The following is a 19,305-nucleotide window of genomic DNA, read 5'->3' as shown; positions in this document are numbered from 1 at the left end:
ACCGTAACCTTTCCATCACTTGCTAAGTTGAAAGAAAAAGTTTGTGACAGCTGTTTGAAATGAGTAGACAAATGAGTGATAAGTGGCACCTTGAAATACAACAAGTGATAATATGTGCTCTATATATATACTGGTAAGTATTTCAAATGGTAATGGGTGATGGGAGCCTTGTGCCTTGTGGTACATCATAACAGAAAGTTTCTTTGCAAGCATTGCCAACTTATGATATTCCTGCAGTTGTACAGAGTTCCTGAAATATTGTGGCTCAGCTTCATTAATATACCATCCAAGTGTTGTACTGTATTCAGTCATTGTTGGTAACTAACCTAAAATATATGGGGAGGAAACACTTCCTTTAATCATGCATTAACATAGTACAGTACCACATTAACACCACACTGATGGTGAACAGCCAACTGTATGAGCTGAGGGAGTGGGATTGAGGGAGATACAGAAAGAGAAAGATGGATAGATAAAAACAGAGAAACAACAACAACAGATGACAGACTTATATGTCTGTCCATTAAAACAGTAAAAAATATGAGTTATATTAGCAATAACTGCATTGTAGAAATAGGAAGGATTACAACAGTTGAAGGAAAAAGGTATATAAGTAGCATTAATGATTAGAATTAGGATTAATTAGGGTAGACTGATAAAGATGATTACAGCTGTTAGAGTCAAGTAGCTCTTACATTGACACTAAAGACTATAATATTGATGATGTTAACAAGACTTATATTACAAACCCAATTCCAAAGAAAGTCCCTAATAATTTTAGATGGCAAATTCTATATTGCATTGAAAATAGTGCAACTGCTTCATATCAAATGTTGAAACTGATGTATTTATTAGTTTATTTATTTCTTTCAGTAAACATTTGGCTACCAATGGGACCAGTTTCTGGCGTTTTGAAAGTGAAAATGTAGTCCCTGTCTTGCCTGATAAAGGTCTTCAGCTGCTGGCTTCTACAGAGCCATGCTGTTGTGATATGTGCAGAATGTAGTCTGGCATTATTTGGCTGGAAATATGTAGTCCCTGAAAAAAGGCATTGTCTGGATGGCAGCTTATGTTGCTCCAAGACTTCTATAAATTGTTCTGCATTACTGGAGCCATAAACTACCCATGACGTGGGCACGTATGCATCCCTGAACTGTCACAGATGCTGGCTTTTGAGCTGTGCACTGATAACAAGCCAGTGGTCGCTTCTCCTCTTTGAAGGGGCGTCACCAGCATCCATGATTTCCAGAAAGAATGTCTCCTTTTTATTTTGTCAGACCAAAGGAAAGCTTTCCTCTAAATTTCAGTCTGAATTAAATGGGCACGGGTCCAGAGAAGTCAACACCATTTCTGGATCATGTTTATAGTGTGGTTTCCTCTTTGCATGGTATAGTTTCAACCTGCATTTGTGGATGCAATGACATACTGTGTTCACTGACATTAGTTAAAGGAAGTGATGTTGTGCCCATGAAAGTATTTAGGGTGCACTCACACTAGGCCCAGCTGCCAAGCACCATGCCAAAGCCCAATCCTCCCCCCCGTCCCCCACTGGCCTGCACTGACATTGCTCCGGGCCCAATTGGACCTGAGCACGATTAGGCCAACCTCTTGTACGTATGTCATCACCTCATTATACGACACACACATGGATTTGATCCATGACACTATGATTGATCCTGCAACTGAAATGTGTGTTTAAATTGATTAATTTAATTATTACATGATCGTAACTGAACTGAGGGTCAATGCCAACCTGCTGCACTGAGAGGGATAAGGGGGGAATGAGAGAATACCATCATTGTAGTGATTCCAGACATGTAGGTGATATGAGTCTGTAATGCCGATTGATAATGTACTTGCGGGCTGTGGATTCCCTCGTACATAATACACTCCCGTTGATCATTAATCCTCCCCCTTCAGCCAGTACGAGAGTCACCTTTTTTACCGTCTGTCTCTGACAGAAGTTGAGGTTCCGCTATGTTTCCTCTCAAACTTTTCAACAGAGACATGTTGTTCGGCTGCTTTTGTTGAGCAAACTTGACAGTCTGACAGCATCCAGGTTCTTCCGTTCTCTCTGTGCTGCAAAGTCGATATGGCGTGTGGTGTTCGGGTGAAAGTAAAAAAAATCAGGTCTCTCACTGCAAAATCCTGAACGTTAACTTGCATGAAAAAGTGTATTTCAAAGGGGAAAAAACGCATCTTGTATTCGGACCAGTACGGTTACTTATTATTTGTATTGTCTATGCAAGGCGGCAGTAGGAGCAGTTGCATCATTGTACACCATGCCCACCTTGCCTGCTTGTGCTTGGGACAGCAGCGTGACGCCTGCACAGTAAGCACTAAAAAGTTCTACCCATACGTCACACACAGACCTTTATGAGCATCACGATGGACAAACCGATAAATTACCTTCATGTATCTGAAATAATCGGCCCTGGTCCAAATGACAAGAGGGTGTTTATTATCACAGAATTATCGTCCTCTTCTTTGCAGACTACTATCGTGACATTTCTTCCATAGCAGCATATATTACTGAAATGGACAGCTTCACTATGTACTGATCTAATGATGCCTCTTCAACATGAAGAGGGTTGTTCATATCAGGCAGCTGTCACTCTGTCATGGTTTACAAAGAGACCACATTTTGCAAGAATTTGAAAAACATGCATTGTATTAATCATTTGTTCAATATTCCTTTTAAATTATTGAATCTCAACCACAAAATGTTACATACATTTTCACCAGACTGCTTGGAATTAAGTGTTGGGCACCCACATTTTTCTGGAAGAGGACCCCCTTCTTATAATTTGTGCCTTAAAAAATCTAAATGGACCGTGGACTGTGACACACTTAGCGCTGGGCTACTTATAGGTCATGATGACCCATGTTGATTGGGTGGCCCTTATTTGAGCAGGCTTGAACTGGACAAAATAGAGGCCACAAATCTCCATTGCAATAACTCAGTAATGTTAAGATAGAATAAATATAATAGTATATTGGAATATGAGACTGTTTTAATAATAACCAATGTGTATGATAAAAAAAGTGGCATTCCAATGTGCTAGAAGCCCGCAAATTGTGGCTATTATTGGCAGTATTCTTATTGAGGGGTTTGGCCCCGGTCCCCATAGCTGGCTGCTTTTTCCCACAGGCTGACTTCTCCATATGTTTGCTCTGTAGTTCCCTTTTTATACCCAGTCCAGATTTTTAGCTGCATCTTAGTCCAAGACTGATACTGGCATGATTATCCAAAAGCTATATAATGCAACCCAAACTCTCATTATACTAAGACCTGAACATAAGTTTTGGCTGTACTACAATGACTATTATACGGGACATGATGGACGGTGTTGATGAACCTGGACTAATCTTAAAGAGCTGTGGATGTACATTGGACAACTAAGGCAGGGTACCTCAGGATAGCACGAGTACCTCAGTATAAACTGAGCACATACTGGTGAATCAGTATCAGTGTCTACTTTGTTACTGAGACTACTGCATGTCGCCTGTGATTCTCCAAACTAAATCTATATTTTAGGTTTGCAAAACTGTCACCAACCCATTCTCTGAGCTGTCTCATCTGATTAGACGTCACCCTGCTTATCACGACAGCTGCTGTGGTGCTCCAGTCAGAGGGGAATTATCCTTTAATTGCCTTCTTCCTTACATGTATCTCCTGCTTTGATGTAGCTTTAGCACCGCAAAATATCACTAAAAAGTAGTATGTGTAATCCAGGTTGATAAGTACTGAGTGCTGCTGCCAGATGGCACCGGAGAATGCTAGATCTATGCAGCTCCTGCTTTTATCAGCAGCTTTTGATGTGCCAACTGTGAAATAAATGCAATGTCATTGTTTGTCAGGTTTGAAGTGCAGTCCTAAATTTACATTTGCCTGGTAGCATTCTGAATACAGAGGAGATAGATGACTGTTTTTAATGGTGGAGATTCCATAATGGAAATGTGTCCTTCGTACAGAGAAATCTATGCTGTCACATTTCTGTTTTAATGATCGTTCACTCTTGCAGACCCTGACACTCGCACAAAAACACTTCCAGCATTCATCGAGTACCATTTTTTCGAACTTTAAAAAAAACCGCCAAGAGTAGTCACTTCTTTATAACTCAAAGGGGCACATTGGTGTCCTTGATTTTCAATGTTGTGTCTTCACTGTCACACTCGGCAACAACAACAAAGACCTCGTCTTGTCTTTTTGTGCTCGAGCAACACAACGCTGCTTTCTAACCACTTTGAAAAACATATCAAACGCTAACACAGTCCTGGGTGTGGAATAACACCTCATGCATTTAGTTCCTCATTTTGTAGAATTTTTACCAGCTGTATTGGCTTTTTTTTTCTTCTTCGGTAGTAAAAAAATCATGTTCACTTCAGGTGTGTGCTTTCTTACCTCCTCCGGTGAGATTTTTTAGATAGTGCACCTTTGAATGCAAATGTGAATGGACGAGTCTGGTCAGCAGGGGAGGACATGAATGCATTGTGGAAACTTTTCAAGGGAGACGTGAAAAACATCAACAACAATGTTCTCACTCCAAGTAAAGCTCGCAATCTCAGCAGGAGACAGACTCTCAATCAGAATGTTTGAAGTTTCATTCTCTTATTTGTCCTGAGAGCTGAGATTCTGCATCGGAGTGCTTTTCATTTTCTTCTTTTGGCAATGGTAGGAGCTTCAGGGATGGAAACACCTTTAAACAGTCCAGAGGAATGACAGTTCTGGAAGAGGTGTCTTTCTTTGTTCACACCATCCCTGTTTTCTCCTCATGTTAGAGAGCCAGGGACCACCAGATTGTAAACTATGCTGTCGAGCAGTGGTTCCCAAAGTCCCACGTTGAGACCCCTGTTCTAGAGGACAGCAAAGACTTACCTTACCATCACCTTGTTCTACAGTCCTGCCCCCTCCTTTAAAATCCCATTCCCAACATTGACCCCCCTGAATTCCCTGAATGCTGCTAAGTGCTCTAAAGATCTCGAGCATCACCCATGTGTATCTGTCCTTTATGAGAAGGTTGGTTGGCCCTCTCTTGAGCAGAGGAATATCCTCATCATGGAATACCCTCCAACAGACTTTATAGTTGATATAAATTCCCTCTTTTGCAGAATTTAAGACTTTGATCTCAGACCACTGTATCTGTTTTAATTAATCTATTGTTTTGTGAATGAATTTGTGTTTGTTCGTTGTTTCTAATGTGCCTGTGATCTCGACGACATTGGAAATGAGGGAAATCTCAATGTCTTTTTGAGAATAAATAAAGGTTTTTGATTTAATTGAATCTGTTCATGCAATCCCATAGAAGATAGTGAGTGAAACATCACATTACTTAACTCTGACTCTCTAAATGTTGTGCCCAATGGATCTCAAGATAAGTTGGACCATGAAGGATGGATGAAGATCACATAAGTGTCTGACTCCTTTGAAGGGACAGCCTTGTCGAGAAGCTGTGATGCAGTCGGTCTTGAACTTAATCTTTCGAAGGATGCTGTCCCTGAATTGGGACACACCTTACGTTAGCAAAGTTGAACTGGAGAGCCTCTGATTGTAAAGAATCCAGTTGTCCGTACTAGTTTGCAATGCAAATCCTATCTGCACACTGCCCCTTGCGTAGCGGCACATTTTTTAGACTAATACCATGTTCACTAGTCAAACTGTGGGCTCATGTACCTAAAATGAAGCCTCACATGTGATATACTGGCTAAGTTAGTTGGAGGTTACCAAAGTAGCACTCAAAGTGGAACCAGATTTCCTCATAAACATTGCCATCTCAGTCACAAATGCTAACGTTCATGTCCTCTTCTTCTCCCACTCTGTAAAAATGTCGACCTTATTTTATTACCTTTCCCCATCTGGCTGCTCTAAATGTTGCAAATTATGCCTTCTTGTAAAAATTTCACTTTTCTCCCCTCCCTCCTTCCTTGTCCCACCTGCTTCTTCCATCTCCCCTCTACCCCGCTGCTCTGGTCTCGCGCTCCATATTTTCTCCTGCTATCCTCCCTGCCATCTTTTTTCTCTCTGTCTGCTCCCCCCACCCCCTTTTCCTGCCCCCCTGCCTGCTCTCCCTCTTTTTCTCTCTTTCTCTGGCTGGCTGGTTGATTCATTTTTATCGTCTGCTCTCTGCAGGTGTACCCCCGGAAGAGCACCCCTGCTGTGGACAGGCTATGTGTAGGCGTACCTGCCGCAGAGGTGAGCCAAATGTTGCTGCATCTCACAAGGACCTTTTCAAGCCTGTGTTGTGTTTGCTTTTGCAGTTACTTTGTTGCATTTCCACATTTGATTACTTCCTGAAATATTTGAAAACACAACTTTATCTTGTGATAATTATGACTTGGCTGTATTATTGACATTACACTAAATTTGAATATTAATGATAATATTTACAAAATATTGATGTATGAAAGCAGGAGAATTAGCACAGCCTCTCTCCCTGGGCCTTGATTAGCAGCTTACAGTTATTTCTTGAAGATTTGAATTGGCTTCATATTGTTGTTTTTTTTCGGAGCAGAATCAGAGTATCTTCCAAAGACTGCTTCGAGAAGGCGTTGGGAGAAGCACTAATCTGCTTATCGGGGCTTGTTTTCCGCCATTATGCTACTGCCAAGCATGTGTGTGTAGAAAATACACACAAGCACTCTGTTAGAGGAGCTTTGCCGGAGAAGCAGAAAATGTGAGGCAAAGACAGTGATGTTTCGTGCAGGGATTATCAGTAGAAGACCAAATTGACTAAATACAGCAAAGTAAACTTTGACATAGTTTTTGACAATGAATCTTTGTGGGGAAAAAGTGATTTACTGTCTGTGTAAAGCATCCTGAATCATAGCAACTCACACACACTGCCCTGCTGAAACCCTGATTTAAACATAATCTCTAATGCTGACAGTTGCCCATGTTCTGTGGGCTTTCCATCGGTATCCGTCCTCCGTGCCGCTGTTTACCCAAAGCCCAGTGTAAATGCCACCAGAAATATATTGTCATTCATGGGGCTCTGCTGATCACACACTGCATTTCCATGCATTATTTACATCAGGCTTAGCCCCTCTTCTATGCATTCACAAGCGCAGGTCACAAACAAGCAGGGATCAATGAGTGACAGGAATCAAATATTTATGCCGGCGCAGGAGCACCTAAGGCGGGTCACATGACCGCGAGGCTCTACAGAGATGACTTTCTGCCGCACATGCCGTCCAGAGGGGAGTAAAAATCAGCAGCATCAGGAAGAAACTGTAGAGGGGATAATGTTTGTTTTCGAAATTTACCGACACGGAGAGGAATGCTTCTGGGAACGGGCTTGTTATTATGGTGTTTATTTCAGCATGTGTTTGTGTAGATTTAGTGTTTGTTGTTTTGCTTGTGAGCAGAGATGCATCAATTTCCTGTGTTAATTTACAGTATTGAGCCAGGCATGCATAAATTCTTGTATGTGTATTATTTACTGCAAATATGAACTCCATAGCTTAACTTCATTCAGAGGTTAATAGGTAGTATTTATTCAATCATACAGTAGACTTAAGCATTATTTAAATGTCATCCAGCAGTGTGTTCTCCTGTCTGTTTATCAATGAGGCATTCAAATACAAAGCACTGTTTTCTAATGGAGGCCTCCCCACTGTCTTTATCAGTGTTTCGGCTTGCTAGGAGTCAACGGCGCTGGAAAAACCACCACATTTAAAATGCTGACAGGAGACATCCCAGTCTCCAGTGGAGAGGCCTTCCTAAATGGATACAGGTGAGGCGTTAACTCCCACTAGAGCCCCAGGTAACTTGTCATAATTAGCCACCCAACATTGCTGCTCAGATGGGGATCAAGCTGAGGTGTTGTTTTTTTATAGCTCACTCTTTTCTCAGCTTCTCTCTTTTTTTCGTGTAACACAGCTTTTTTTTCCTCCATACTTTGAACTCGCAGGCTTTGTTTTTTCTTGGCTAGGTACTTTCGATATCTCTTATACATTCTGCCTTACGTCTCTGCCTTTTCAACTTTCGGTTCTCTCATGTCTCCTCACTGCGATATTCTCAGAAATGCTGGAGACTCTCTGCTCTCGCTGTCTTCCTGACTCTTTCACATATTTCATTCCTTTTCACATCCTCAGCCCTGTACCTTGCTCTGTTTTTGTCTCTGCCTCACAGAATCAGTCATACGGAATCTTTGTACATGCCAGAAAAATACATTGACACCAGCAATAAGAGACTCAGGCACCTGAGCGAGAGAACGCTTGTTCCTTCTTTATTTTTAGGGACAAACAACAAGGCAGCACATCTAAGCCCGGTCGAGTGTGAGCTGCGGTTGGTTACACACCAGAGTGGTTGCTATAGGTGTTCATTTATACATCTACTAATTGACTTTGTGTTCAACAAAGAACAAAAGCTGAATAGAGCAAGGCCTAACACAGCAGCCTTAATGTTGATTAATGTATCTAGAAGAGATCAAAGAAAACTCCCAGAGACCTTTAGGGAAACAATAAACTGGAAGGAGAGGGAAAGATGTGAAAACACCCACTCTTCTGTTTTTAGCTCATTGTACTTCCTGTGCATTGGCAAGAAAAATGATCGACAGAAGAGAATCAGCGGCTCTTAAATGAAACCCTCCCTCCTAACAATTTTGTCTCTTATCTGTGATTGTGTGCTCAACAGCACTCGTAAAGAATAGTTCAAAACAGCTAAACTGCTAACAACCTGTAGTGGCCCCTCAGAAGCCTCTTCTGAAAGATCTAGAACAAACTGGCAGCAATATTTGACTTACTTAGTTGTAATTGTGTTAAATGGATCTAACATTAGATCTGTGTTTATAGGCTGTCTCTGCCAGCTTTACAAATGTATCAAAATTAGCTTTTAAGTCTTACAGCTTGTGTCATCTCTTCACACACACACCTCTAATATGAAGCCAAATAAGCTAAGTATAGCTTAAAATAACAAGCAAAGTCAAAAGTAAAAACAGTACGCCCACCAGCACCTGCACACCTCACTAATCAACATTATACAGCACATAAACTTTAATTAAAGACTCTACTTACATCACATTCACCCTTTCACACCACTTTCATACACTTATGGCTGCTGTGTTATAAACGCTCATCAGTATTGACTAAGTCCATATACACACCACTGGCACAGCTAACAGGGGCAGTTTGGAGTTAAGTGTCTTGCCGAGGGGGAACTTCAGCAGCTGACCTGGGATCGAACCCTAAACCTCCCGACTGAGTGGTGACTGACTCTACCACTGAGGCACAGCCACCCTCATAGAGCCAAAGTGAGACCTAAACATTTGAAGTTCCCCCTGGTGACTGGCTGCAGTTCAGGTCTTAAAGCCCCCCTCCTCCATCATATAGCATAAGGAACATGTGTCAAACTAAAATATTGAAAAACACGTCAATGAACATTTTTTACAAACACATCATGCTGATTTATACGCATTTGTTCACTTTCAGAAAGGTTTACTTTTCTTTAGTTTTTTTTTTATGTGTAAAAGAGGGGATATGACATCATGACTGACAGGTCTGTTGACTAATAAGGCATCCTTCATCGAATTGGCAGAGTAAAGGAAGCACAGAGTGATAAAACATAACAATCACTAACATAAGAGTTATGCAACCATGAGTGTCTGCTTCACACATACAAAATAATCCAATCTGCTGTAGACTGAACAGACCTGAGGGATCTTGGTTTAATCAATGAGTTAAATGTGTGTTTTGTTTAGCATAAATTCTGCAGATGCACCACCATGCGAGTGCTCATGCCTTGGCTCCAAATAAGTCCAATAAGTGTTTGTTTTGGCTTCATTTTTTAAAATTTGGATAAGGTGTCATTCATATTTTTATACACTCATTGATATGGCTCTTTGTTTTTCTTTATTTTTCTCTCTTCCTTTTACTTTCTTTCTTTCTTTCTTTCTTTCTTTCTTTCTTTCTTTCTTTCTTTCTTTCTTTCTTTCTTTCTTTCTTTCTTTCTGTCTTTTTTTTACTTTTCTTTGTTTGTTTGTTTTTTTGTTTGTTTGTATCTTTCTTTTCTTTGTCTTTTCCTGTCTATTTTATTTTTCTCTCCTCATTCTTTCTTTCTTTCTTTCTTTCTTTCTTTCTTTCTTTCTTTCTTTCGTTTTACTTTCTTTCTTTTTTACTTTCTTTTTCATTTCCTTTCTTTCTTTTTCTTTCCTTTTTACTTTCTTTTTCTTTCTTTCTGTCTTTTGCTGTCTTTTTCTTTCATACTTTTTTGAGTTCATTTTTCCTTTCTTTCATTGCTTGTTCAGAGTATAATTTCATCTTGTTAAAGGTACGAATGGTTTGTGTGTTGAAAACCCTTTATGTATAATGTTTTTATGAGAAGCCTTATAATTGCCCAATTTTGTGCATTTATTCTATTACAAAACCATTCTTACTTTTGTTTAACATTTTAATCAAACTTTTTTATTGTGCAAATTAACAAAAAACTACAAACATATCCACAGAACAGAACCAAGGGTTGTGATTAGGGTTAGGGAGACGGTTAGGGTTATAATTAGGATTAGGGTTAGGGTTATGATTAGGGTTAGGGTTAGGGTTAGATTTAGGATTAAGGTTATGACAAGGGTTAGGGTTATGATTACGATTAGAATTAGGGTTGGGGTTATGACTAGGGTTAGGGTAGAACTAGAACAAAATTCAAGTGAACAGAATCAGAACCAAACTCATCCAGAACCAGAACTGAACTCAAGCGAACATACCAAGTACAAAACTCAAGCAAATAGAACCAGAACCAAACTTAAGCAAACAGAACCAGAACCAAACTCTAGCAAACTGAACCAGAACCGAAGCAGAACCAAGCTCAAGCAAACAGAACCGAACCAGAACCAAACTCAAGAAAACAGAACCAGAACCGAACCAGAACCAAACTAAAGCAAACAGATCCAGAACCAGAACCAAATTCAAGCAAACAGAACCAGAACCAAACTCAAGCAAATAGAACCAGAACCAACTCAAGCAAACAGAACCAGAACCAGAACCAAACTCAAGCAAACAGATGAAGAACCAATCTCAAGCAAACAGAACCAGAACCAAACTCAAGCAAACAGAACCAGAACCAAGTCAAGAAAACAGAACTAGAACCAACTCAAGCAAATAGAACCAGAACCAAACTCAACCAAACAGAACAAGAACCAAACTCAAGCTAACAGAACCGGAACCAAACTCAAGCAAACAGAACCGGAACCAAACTTGGAGCAAACATTATTAATCTCCTCAGTACATGTTGGCATTGAGAAAAATCTGATGGCCATGCTGACCAATCAAAACAAAGTTCTGCTGTGAGCAGAGCTGGGGCTGAGCACAGTGAGAGCTGCCCCTGCTTTAGAGGATATGTGCTGTTTTGTCTGAAACTGAATGTATTCGTTTTTGTTTTGTTTTCTGTCTTGTGTTCCTTTGGTTTCTTTTTATTTTAAACAGTTATTGATGACACGAGTTAAGAAAGTGAAGTAAAACACACTACTTCTCTATGTTAGCTTGGCAGTGTTTCAAACAGACAAAGGCCTTTGCTCTCCCAACTCTGATTTTCTCCTTCTAATCAAGAAATCATCAATACTTGACGAACCTGCCAACAACATCAGTTTAATCTCAGTTTAATTTGAAATGCATTTTGCAACACAAGTGTCTTCTTTTTAGCAAGCCGGCTGTATTCATTGTGCATTTGAAATCATACTCTGTCTTTTAAGGCATCAAATAAACCTTTAGATCTGCAATCTGAAACATTAATGATGTCCATCATCAAATCTGTATTATCTCCTCTCTACCAGCATACGAACAGAAATGAGGAACGTGCACCAGAACATGGGTTATTGTCCCCAGTTTGATGCCATTGATGACCTGCTGACTGGGCGAGAGCATCTGGAGTTTTACGCCAGGTTACGAGGGGTACCAGAGAAAGAAGTTACCATGGTAACCATTGCATTTTTTTCATACTTCTTATTCTTGTGCAATTAAAAACTGAGCTGACTCATTGGTTTTGCTCAAAGGATCAAATGTCTGCATGCAAGTGCAGCTCACAATCGAATCTATATCAAAAACTTCAACTTGAGCTGCTAATATGTCTGACACTGAGTCCAGGAAGCCAATAAGAGATCAGATATATTGACTTCCTAATATTAACTTTTTACAAATCTGCATCATGATGTAATTTCAGCAAATTTATTGTGCCTCCATTGCAAGGGAAGTGGTTCCTCTTTTGGGTGCATGCCACTGAAATAAGCCAAAGGGAATCCTCTGTGTTACTTACTATTTACAGTAAAACTGAGACTCATCATAAACAGATGAACTAGCAAATTTGTAGTTAATCAAGATGACGGTGTTTATTTTGCAGACATATCTGGAGAAGCGATTTTCACTCTGCTTTCAATCCAAACACACAGTCTCTTCTCAAGTAGCCATTTTGAGTCTTGGCTGGAAGTGGTTAACCGCTAACTCCTGGCCAACACAGAATGACAGAAAGTCAGCCATTGTTCCCTGAAGCAAATATCAAACGACCGCTGATGGGTTCTGAGGTTCTTTTGCAAATCCTACATTTGCAACAAAGTTTATTTCCTGTCAGAGTGTTTTTCATTTTATTTTTACCATCAATATCCTTTTGGACTGGAATGAATGTAGGGCAAGCTGAAGTACACGTCAAATTGATAGATAACCACTATGGGCGAAACCATACATAATGAAAAATGGCTGGTGGTAGAAAAAGCAGCAGCTGTGGGTTATGGCTCTGCATTATTCACCATGCCCAGTGGTTTGGCCGGCCCTGTGTGGCCTCCCTGCACTCCTCTCACGCCTCCCCTCGTCTCCAACACTGAGATCAAAAGAGGAAGGGGCTGGCGGGGACCATAGGCCCTTAGACCCGGCGCCAGGGCTTTGATCTCTTAGCTCAAGTGTAGAGGGACCCAGTACTGCGCTGCTAGAATAACTTAATTTTACTGAGGTCCATTGTGATGGCCGTTTTTTGGTGGTGTTTTTTTTTTTCTAATTTGAGCCTTTCGAACTCTTATTTGCATAATTGTCAAAGATAGATGTCTGTAGTCAGTTGATTTTATTGTTACACCGAACACGTCATTTGAAAGAGGCATTTACTGTATTGTGCACTTTACTTGAGTTCCAGATTGCTTGTGTCTGACTCGATGTTGTTTAAACAGCAAGGAGAATGGTCGAGTACTTCAGCAGCTTGTGATTAAGGTCTTACAGTGATGCCAGCTGTCATGTCTTGTCCTTGAAAAAACCACAGAGCATAAATACATTAGAGATCCAAACCAAAATACCATCATCACTCATGGAGGCTTTGATGATGGGTATTTGAACACTTCACTTGATGCCATACACAGTTTGGTCACTTTGATTTCCCTCTTCAAAGGTTGCCGAGTGGGGGATCCAGAAACTGGGACTTGTCAAATATTCCAACAAGTCAGCGGGAACATACAGCGGCGGGAACAAACGCAAACTTTCCACAGCAATGGCTCTGATTGGATGTCCCCCTGTGATCTTCCTGGTAAGATACATCTTTACTGCTCTGTTGTACATGCTGGAAATGTGATACCCTGCTGTTTTATCAAGACTTGTGAGTGTAATACTTTAGATCAATATTGATGCTGTGCAGATGTTTGGATAGCAGCACCTCAGTTTCTTCCTCTGTACAAGCGCACAGAGACTCTGCAGTAGTTTGAAGGTGATAGTGTAAAGGAATTCGGAGTAATGTAAGATTTAAAAACAAAGGACTTGAAAAAGTTGGGATCAGTCTAGTGAACCTTTGCTGAATTTCCTGAAAGATTTGAAGTACATTACTCATGGACAAGAAGGGTGTATTTTCAGGGGTCACTCACTGGTCATGCTTTAATTCATTTTTGTCCAAGAAGAGCCAATTCCTTTCGAGGAGCAGATAGCACACAAAGCTGTTTGCACCCATTAAACACCTATTCATGAGGATTTAAAAGTAAGCGTGATGCCTCTTCACTCTGATGGAAGATTAACAAAGGCATGACTTAGAATGTACTGCGTCATATGCCTTTAGTTAAGCTGCTTTAATGTGCATTTTAACACGGCATTCTTTTTACTATAAGGGACAGACTTTAAAGGTGACATATCATGCAAAATCGACTTTTTAATGGTTCTCTACCTGAAATATGTGTCCCTGGCATGTCTACAAACCCCCCAAAATGAAAAAAATCTATTCTGCCCCTGTTCTGATTTCTCCACCTTTCTGTAAATGTGTGTGAAACGAGCCGTTTCAGTTTTCCGTGTTTTTCATACGTCACAACGACATCCGGTCTGTAACGGAAGTCAGAGCTCGGATCTTGTTCAGCCCAAAGACTGTATAAAATACATCTCAACTCCTCCTCCGTTTTTCATTCCCTGCCCACGTGTGCTAACAAGGAGCTTAGGAGGGAGGCATGCTCGTTGTAGGCTGTCTTAATAAACATAGGTCGGTTTTACTCCCCACGTCTGCAGATTTGAAGATCTAGTGGATGATTTTTATTTTTCATGGAAAAGTGCTAAAGCTAGTTAGCATAGCCACATAGCTACATGTTTGTAGCTATGTACCAAGACACATGTCGATATACTGACAAATAAAACTACAAGAAAAACTAAATCTGTGACCAATCGTTCAGAAAGGTCCTGCTGCAGGCGCCTCTCCGTCAGGATCAGATTCTGGATCAGATTCAGAGGGTTGAAGTAATGCGGGTCTGTGAGCAGCCGTGTATATTCAGCCAACATGTAAACATTAGATCAACGTGCTGGACAGCCGAGGCCTCATCCACTTCCTGAGGGGGCGTGGTCAGAGAGCGCATTCTCAATGAAGGCACTGACACAGAAAACAGTCTGTTCTGAACAGGGCTGAACAAGAGGGGTTTACAGACATTCCAAAATCTGATTTCAAAGTGTTTTTTTGAGCAATAAACTTTAAAGACATGTTTTGGGGACCTCTTAGATCAAAATATTTTGATGAAAAAGAGAATAATATGTCACCTTTAAAGACCTTTAATTGCACTGTGGGTCTCTTTAAAGGGGTTAACCCAAGTATACATAAATAACTTCAAATCTTATGTCCCACCCACCACTTCAAATGGTCTAATAAAGAAGGAACATTGTCTCATATTGATACATTTCAATGATAGTTTGTTTGATTAAATGTGCTGTAATAAATGCACAACTTTGCATGATTCAAAGCAATCAGATAATGCTGCTAATAGCAATATTATAAGCAATCCATCAGGTAATGAGTAATCCATATTAAATGACATTTACAGAATATTCTCTCTAACCGGTTCTGTTTACTGGCTCAGTGCTCAGCCAATCGAGCTAACATATTCCAAACCTCCTTATTTACTCGCACGGGCCCCGCTCGCCTTCACTTTAAGGCACTGGCATAATGTGTCGTCAGCGTGTGTAAGTCAGCGTCAGTGTTGTGTGCTTGCCCGGGGAGCCCAGGCAGCCTTCAGGCAGTGCCACGCAGGGTCTGCACAGGGACACATTGGGCACGGTGATGGAAATAGCCTTTGGGATTTGTAGGGGCTCCGCGAGCAAGGGAGACACAGGCCTGGAACGAAACCAGCCAATGGACTGAGTACTGTCACCCTCTAATCATGCATGGGCAGACTAGCCCAGAGGAAAAAGAAACAGCAAGTCACTGAGACTCTGTGTTTGTGATAGTGTGTGTTGTGTTGTGCTGTTTTGTAGAATACTACAGTATGTCTCTCCATTATTTAGAAATACACACAGAATTTACCCAGACTTAACACGAGTCTGTCTGTCTGTTTTTTTATAAGGCTCCTGTTTTGCCTTACATACCTGCACCTCCTCTGCTTATGCCCATTACATCAATTCACATTCTGGTGCTGCTTCTTAAAAGTCTATGTATCATGCTTGTCATCCACCAAGAAAATCTCAAGTGAAATAGTATTTTCTTGTTGAATCACTGCACTTTATTTTGTAGATTCAAAACAGGATATGAGGTAAAAGTAAGGATTTAGATAATGGATGGATGGACGATTGTACACAGAGAGAGAGACTTTACCTGGAGCTGTATCATCCACTAAGTTCTCCTCCACTCCAGCACATCAGAGCCAGTTATTAAAACAGGTACCAAGTGATTCAAATGTAGATATTAAAAATGGGGTTTGAGGCGTCGCCAAAGACCGTCTTTGATGAACATGCATCATAGAGGTGAAACGTGCCTGTAAGACCAATTCAGGGTCTTCTTACCAACAAGGCACATTTTTACCATGAGAGACCAACTTTTTTCTTATAATATTAAACGCCATGCTGGGGATAAATATAATGGGAACTGTTTGAAAGTGTCTGTTTTTAATTCAGGATGAGCCCACCACTGGGATGGACCCCAAAGCACGCCGCTTCCTGTGGGACTGCATCCTGAGTATCATCAAAGAGGGTCGCTCCGTCATCCTCACATCACACAGGTGCAACAAACTCCTCCATCTATTAATTTTCTTCACCTGCAAAGATGATCTCAGTATATTTTGACTCCTGAGCTGGGAAAGCACATCAACCAAGTTGCCCATAAAACGAACATGAGCGGTAAATATTGCAATTATAATTGATTGGAGTTTCACTTTATTTGGGAGGTATTGTTTCCTGCGTGGCAGTTAATATTGGCTGCCAGAAAAACACTGGCTGCTATAAAGCTTTCATGAAGCGCAAGGGCATATTGACTGCCTGGCGCCTTTTTTTTTTGCTCCATGAAAAGAGAAACTGTCAATATCAGTGCTGGAGACTTTTCATTATCCAACACTTCCTGGAGCAAAGTTAGCTTTCCTAACTTTTTCTTCTGAAGTGTTGACTGGTTTTGGATGTGGTTTAAAGTAAAGAGAAAAAATTAAAAGCCTCATTTTTTGTGAAGCTTAAAACTTGATGGCCCAAATCGATATGGAGCATTTAACAATTCACATGCCTTTCAATTTCACCATTTCACAAATTGCCCAGGCATTTGAATCGCTTGTGTTCCTGGCAGTGCCTGTGAATAATCTCTGCTGCCGTTTCATTTGGAATAGATTATTCTCATTACATGTGTTCCCTTCATGGAGAAATAAAAGCATTTGTTGTTGTCCCAGGCAATGTGGCTGAGCTGCATCCAATCGTCCATGGCATGACCAGGTGCTTGTGTTTTGTTAAGTAGCAGATTCACCAGGTTTTACAAAGTCATAATCCTAATTGCACCATTCCTCAGAAAGGCTTCACAGGTTTTGCCTCTACTACAAATGACTCCTGCTCCAGCCCTGCACTGAAAGAGAAAAAAATGGGATGATAAGAGCTACAGATGGTCCCTTCCTCCCCCTCTAATTACCAAATTTGTCGTCCGTTTGATGTGTCAAAGTAGACATTTAAAAATGCTCTAAACCAATTTTAACTTTTAAAGAAAGAGAAGGTCATAAGAAATATTTTCACTCAGAAACCAGTCTTCTAGCTTTGAATGAACGCAGTTATGGAGGAAATCTGGAGGACAAACATTAAAAAAAATACCTCACTACACTACACAGATCTGCTTTGAGATGACATTGTCGTTTCTTTTTTCTTTTTCAAACTCAAGCATCTGTTTTTGTTGCTTTTCTCTCATCTTACCCCTTTCTTTCAATAGCATGGAGGAGTGTGAGGCACTGTGCACACGCATGGCCATCATGGTAAACGGGCACTTCAAGTGTTTTGGGAGCATCCAGCATCTGAAGAACAGGTAAGGGTCCTTCTTTTTTTTACCACTAAGTGCCTTAGACCAAGAGTAGAATAAAAAGACACAAATCTTTGAAGCCCCAAGGATTGAGATAAAAGAACTCACTGTCTCACACTGAGGTGCTCGGTTATTTATATTGTATATATAAATAACATGAGACCCCATCAGTTATAAAAAGACAATTTAGTTTTAATAAAGTTCAAAAATATAAAAGTTTTTCAAGGTAAAACTAAAGTGTGGATCTTCTTTTATCACTGCAGCTAAGAGAGAGTCTTTTGAAGATGCATAAAGAAAAACACACTTAATCTCAAAGTATGCACCAGTCAAACCTTCCACACTTCAACCAATGTCATCAGAGTTATTGAAGGAGTTCTACAACATTGTTGTTTACACTTGTTTGTGCTCTTGCCTAAGATCAAGTGTGGAGATTTGTAGCTTCATCCATGAAACCAATTATCTTAGGCCAAACCAATTCTCAGCATGAAGACTGAAAACAAGAAAATCTGCTAAGCTTGCATGTCTTAATTCTTTGCCTTTTATGGTTCAAACAAACAGCATTGATAATCAGACCTAGAGTGTTTAAGAGTTGCTGATTGGTGGATTTTGTTACCTCTGAGTATAATGTTCAGGCAGCAATTTCTTGCCCAAGTTTCAAAGTTGTATTTCTGACTTGATCAGGCGTTCACATGCATTTGTAAAGTAAGAAACTCCTTTTTTCCGATGTGGCCGATACCACACAAATATCAAGTCTTATGGCAAAGCTAAGCTAACTAGTAGCTTGCTCTAGTTTGAAATTCAGGGAATTCAAACATGTCTGTTATCAAACTTTTAGACACTATGAAATATTCTATTTTAGACACCATACTATGCTTAGCTTAGAATACAGACTTAAAACTGTTTTAAAACTGTATATTTACAGATCAAACAAACATCCAAGTGTGTGCTGGTAGATTGACTGAATGTAGTGCGCACACATGGCTGTGTTATGGAAGTATAAGGTACTATTACCACTCTCATTTAGACACTTTGAATGGCTACAGCCAGAAGCCAATTAGCTAAGCTAAGCATAACTAGTCTCAACTAGCATGACATTTGGTTGCATGTTTTCCCTTTTCTTTATAAGTGGAACAAACAAGATATGGTGTCTTAGTCAGAATGTTTAAGATGTGCTGGGAGATGATTTTTTTTTACTTAATAACAAAGTAAGACTAGCTGCTTCCCCAATTTTAAGTCTTATGGCTGTGCAATGCTAAGCTAACTTTCAACTAGTAGCTTGTTAAGCTTAAAACACATGTTTAAAGTCGCCATACATGACTGGGATATCAAACAATCAGACTCTCTTAGATACTCTCTTACTCGACACTTTACTTGGCTACAACCAGAAGCCAATTAGCTTAGCTAATTTCAATAGGGACACAGCTAGGGTTGCCAACTGTCCCGTATTAGCCGGGAAATCCAGTATATTGGGCTAAATTGGTTTGTTTCATACGGGACCTTGATTTTCCCGTATATTGACTATTAACTCTTGTAAATACAGCAGACTGCACTCAACAGATCCTAGATCAGATAAAACAGCAGTGGCAGATCATGTGCCAATCACATCGCCTGTCATCCAATCACAGGCC

At 40.3% G+C, this 19,305-nt stretch overlaps 1 protein-coding gene across 1 annotated transcript in view; it reads left to right on the top strand.

The window, feature by feature from the left end:
• LOC117807432 (phospholipid-transporting ATPase ABCA1-like) overlaps positions 1-19,305 on the top strand; it is a 255,352-nt gene that overhangs the window by 208,824 nt on the left and 27,223 nt on the right. Inside the window, 6 exon segments of the mRNA XM_034676741.1 lie at positions 6,131-6,193; positions 7,627-7,733; positions 11,763-11,904; positions 13,355-13,489; positions 16,312-16,415; positions 17,591-17,683. Of these exon segments, the coding sequence (XP_034532632.1) occupies positions 6,131-6,193; positions 7,627-7,733; positions 11,763-11,904; positions 13,355-13,489; positions 16,312-16,415; positions 17,591-17,683 (644 nt within the window).

This window comes from Notolabrus celidotus, chromosome 23 (assembly GCF_009762535.1).
Source record: "Notolabrus celidotus isolate fNotCel1 chromosome 23, fNotCel1.pri, whole genome shotgun sequence".
NCBI lineage: Eukaryota > Metazoa > Chordata > Actinopteri > Labriformes > Labridae > Notolabrus > Notolabrus celidotus.
This window is presented reverse-complemented; position numbering and strand designations above follow the sequence as displayed.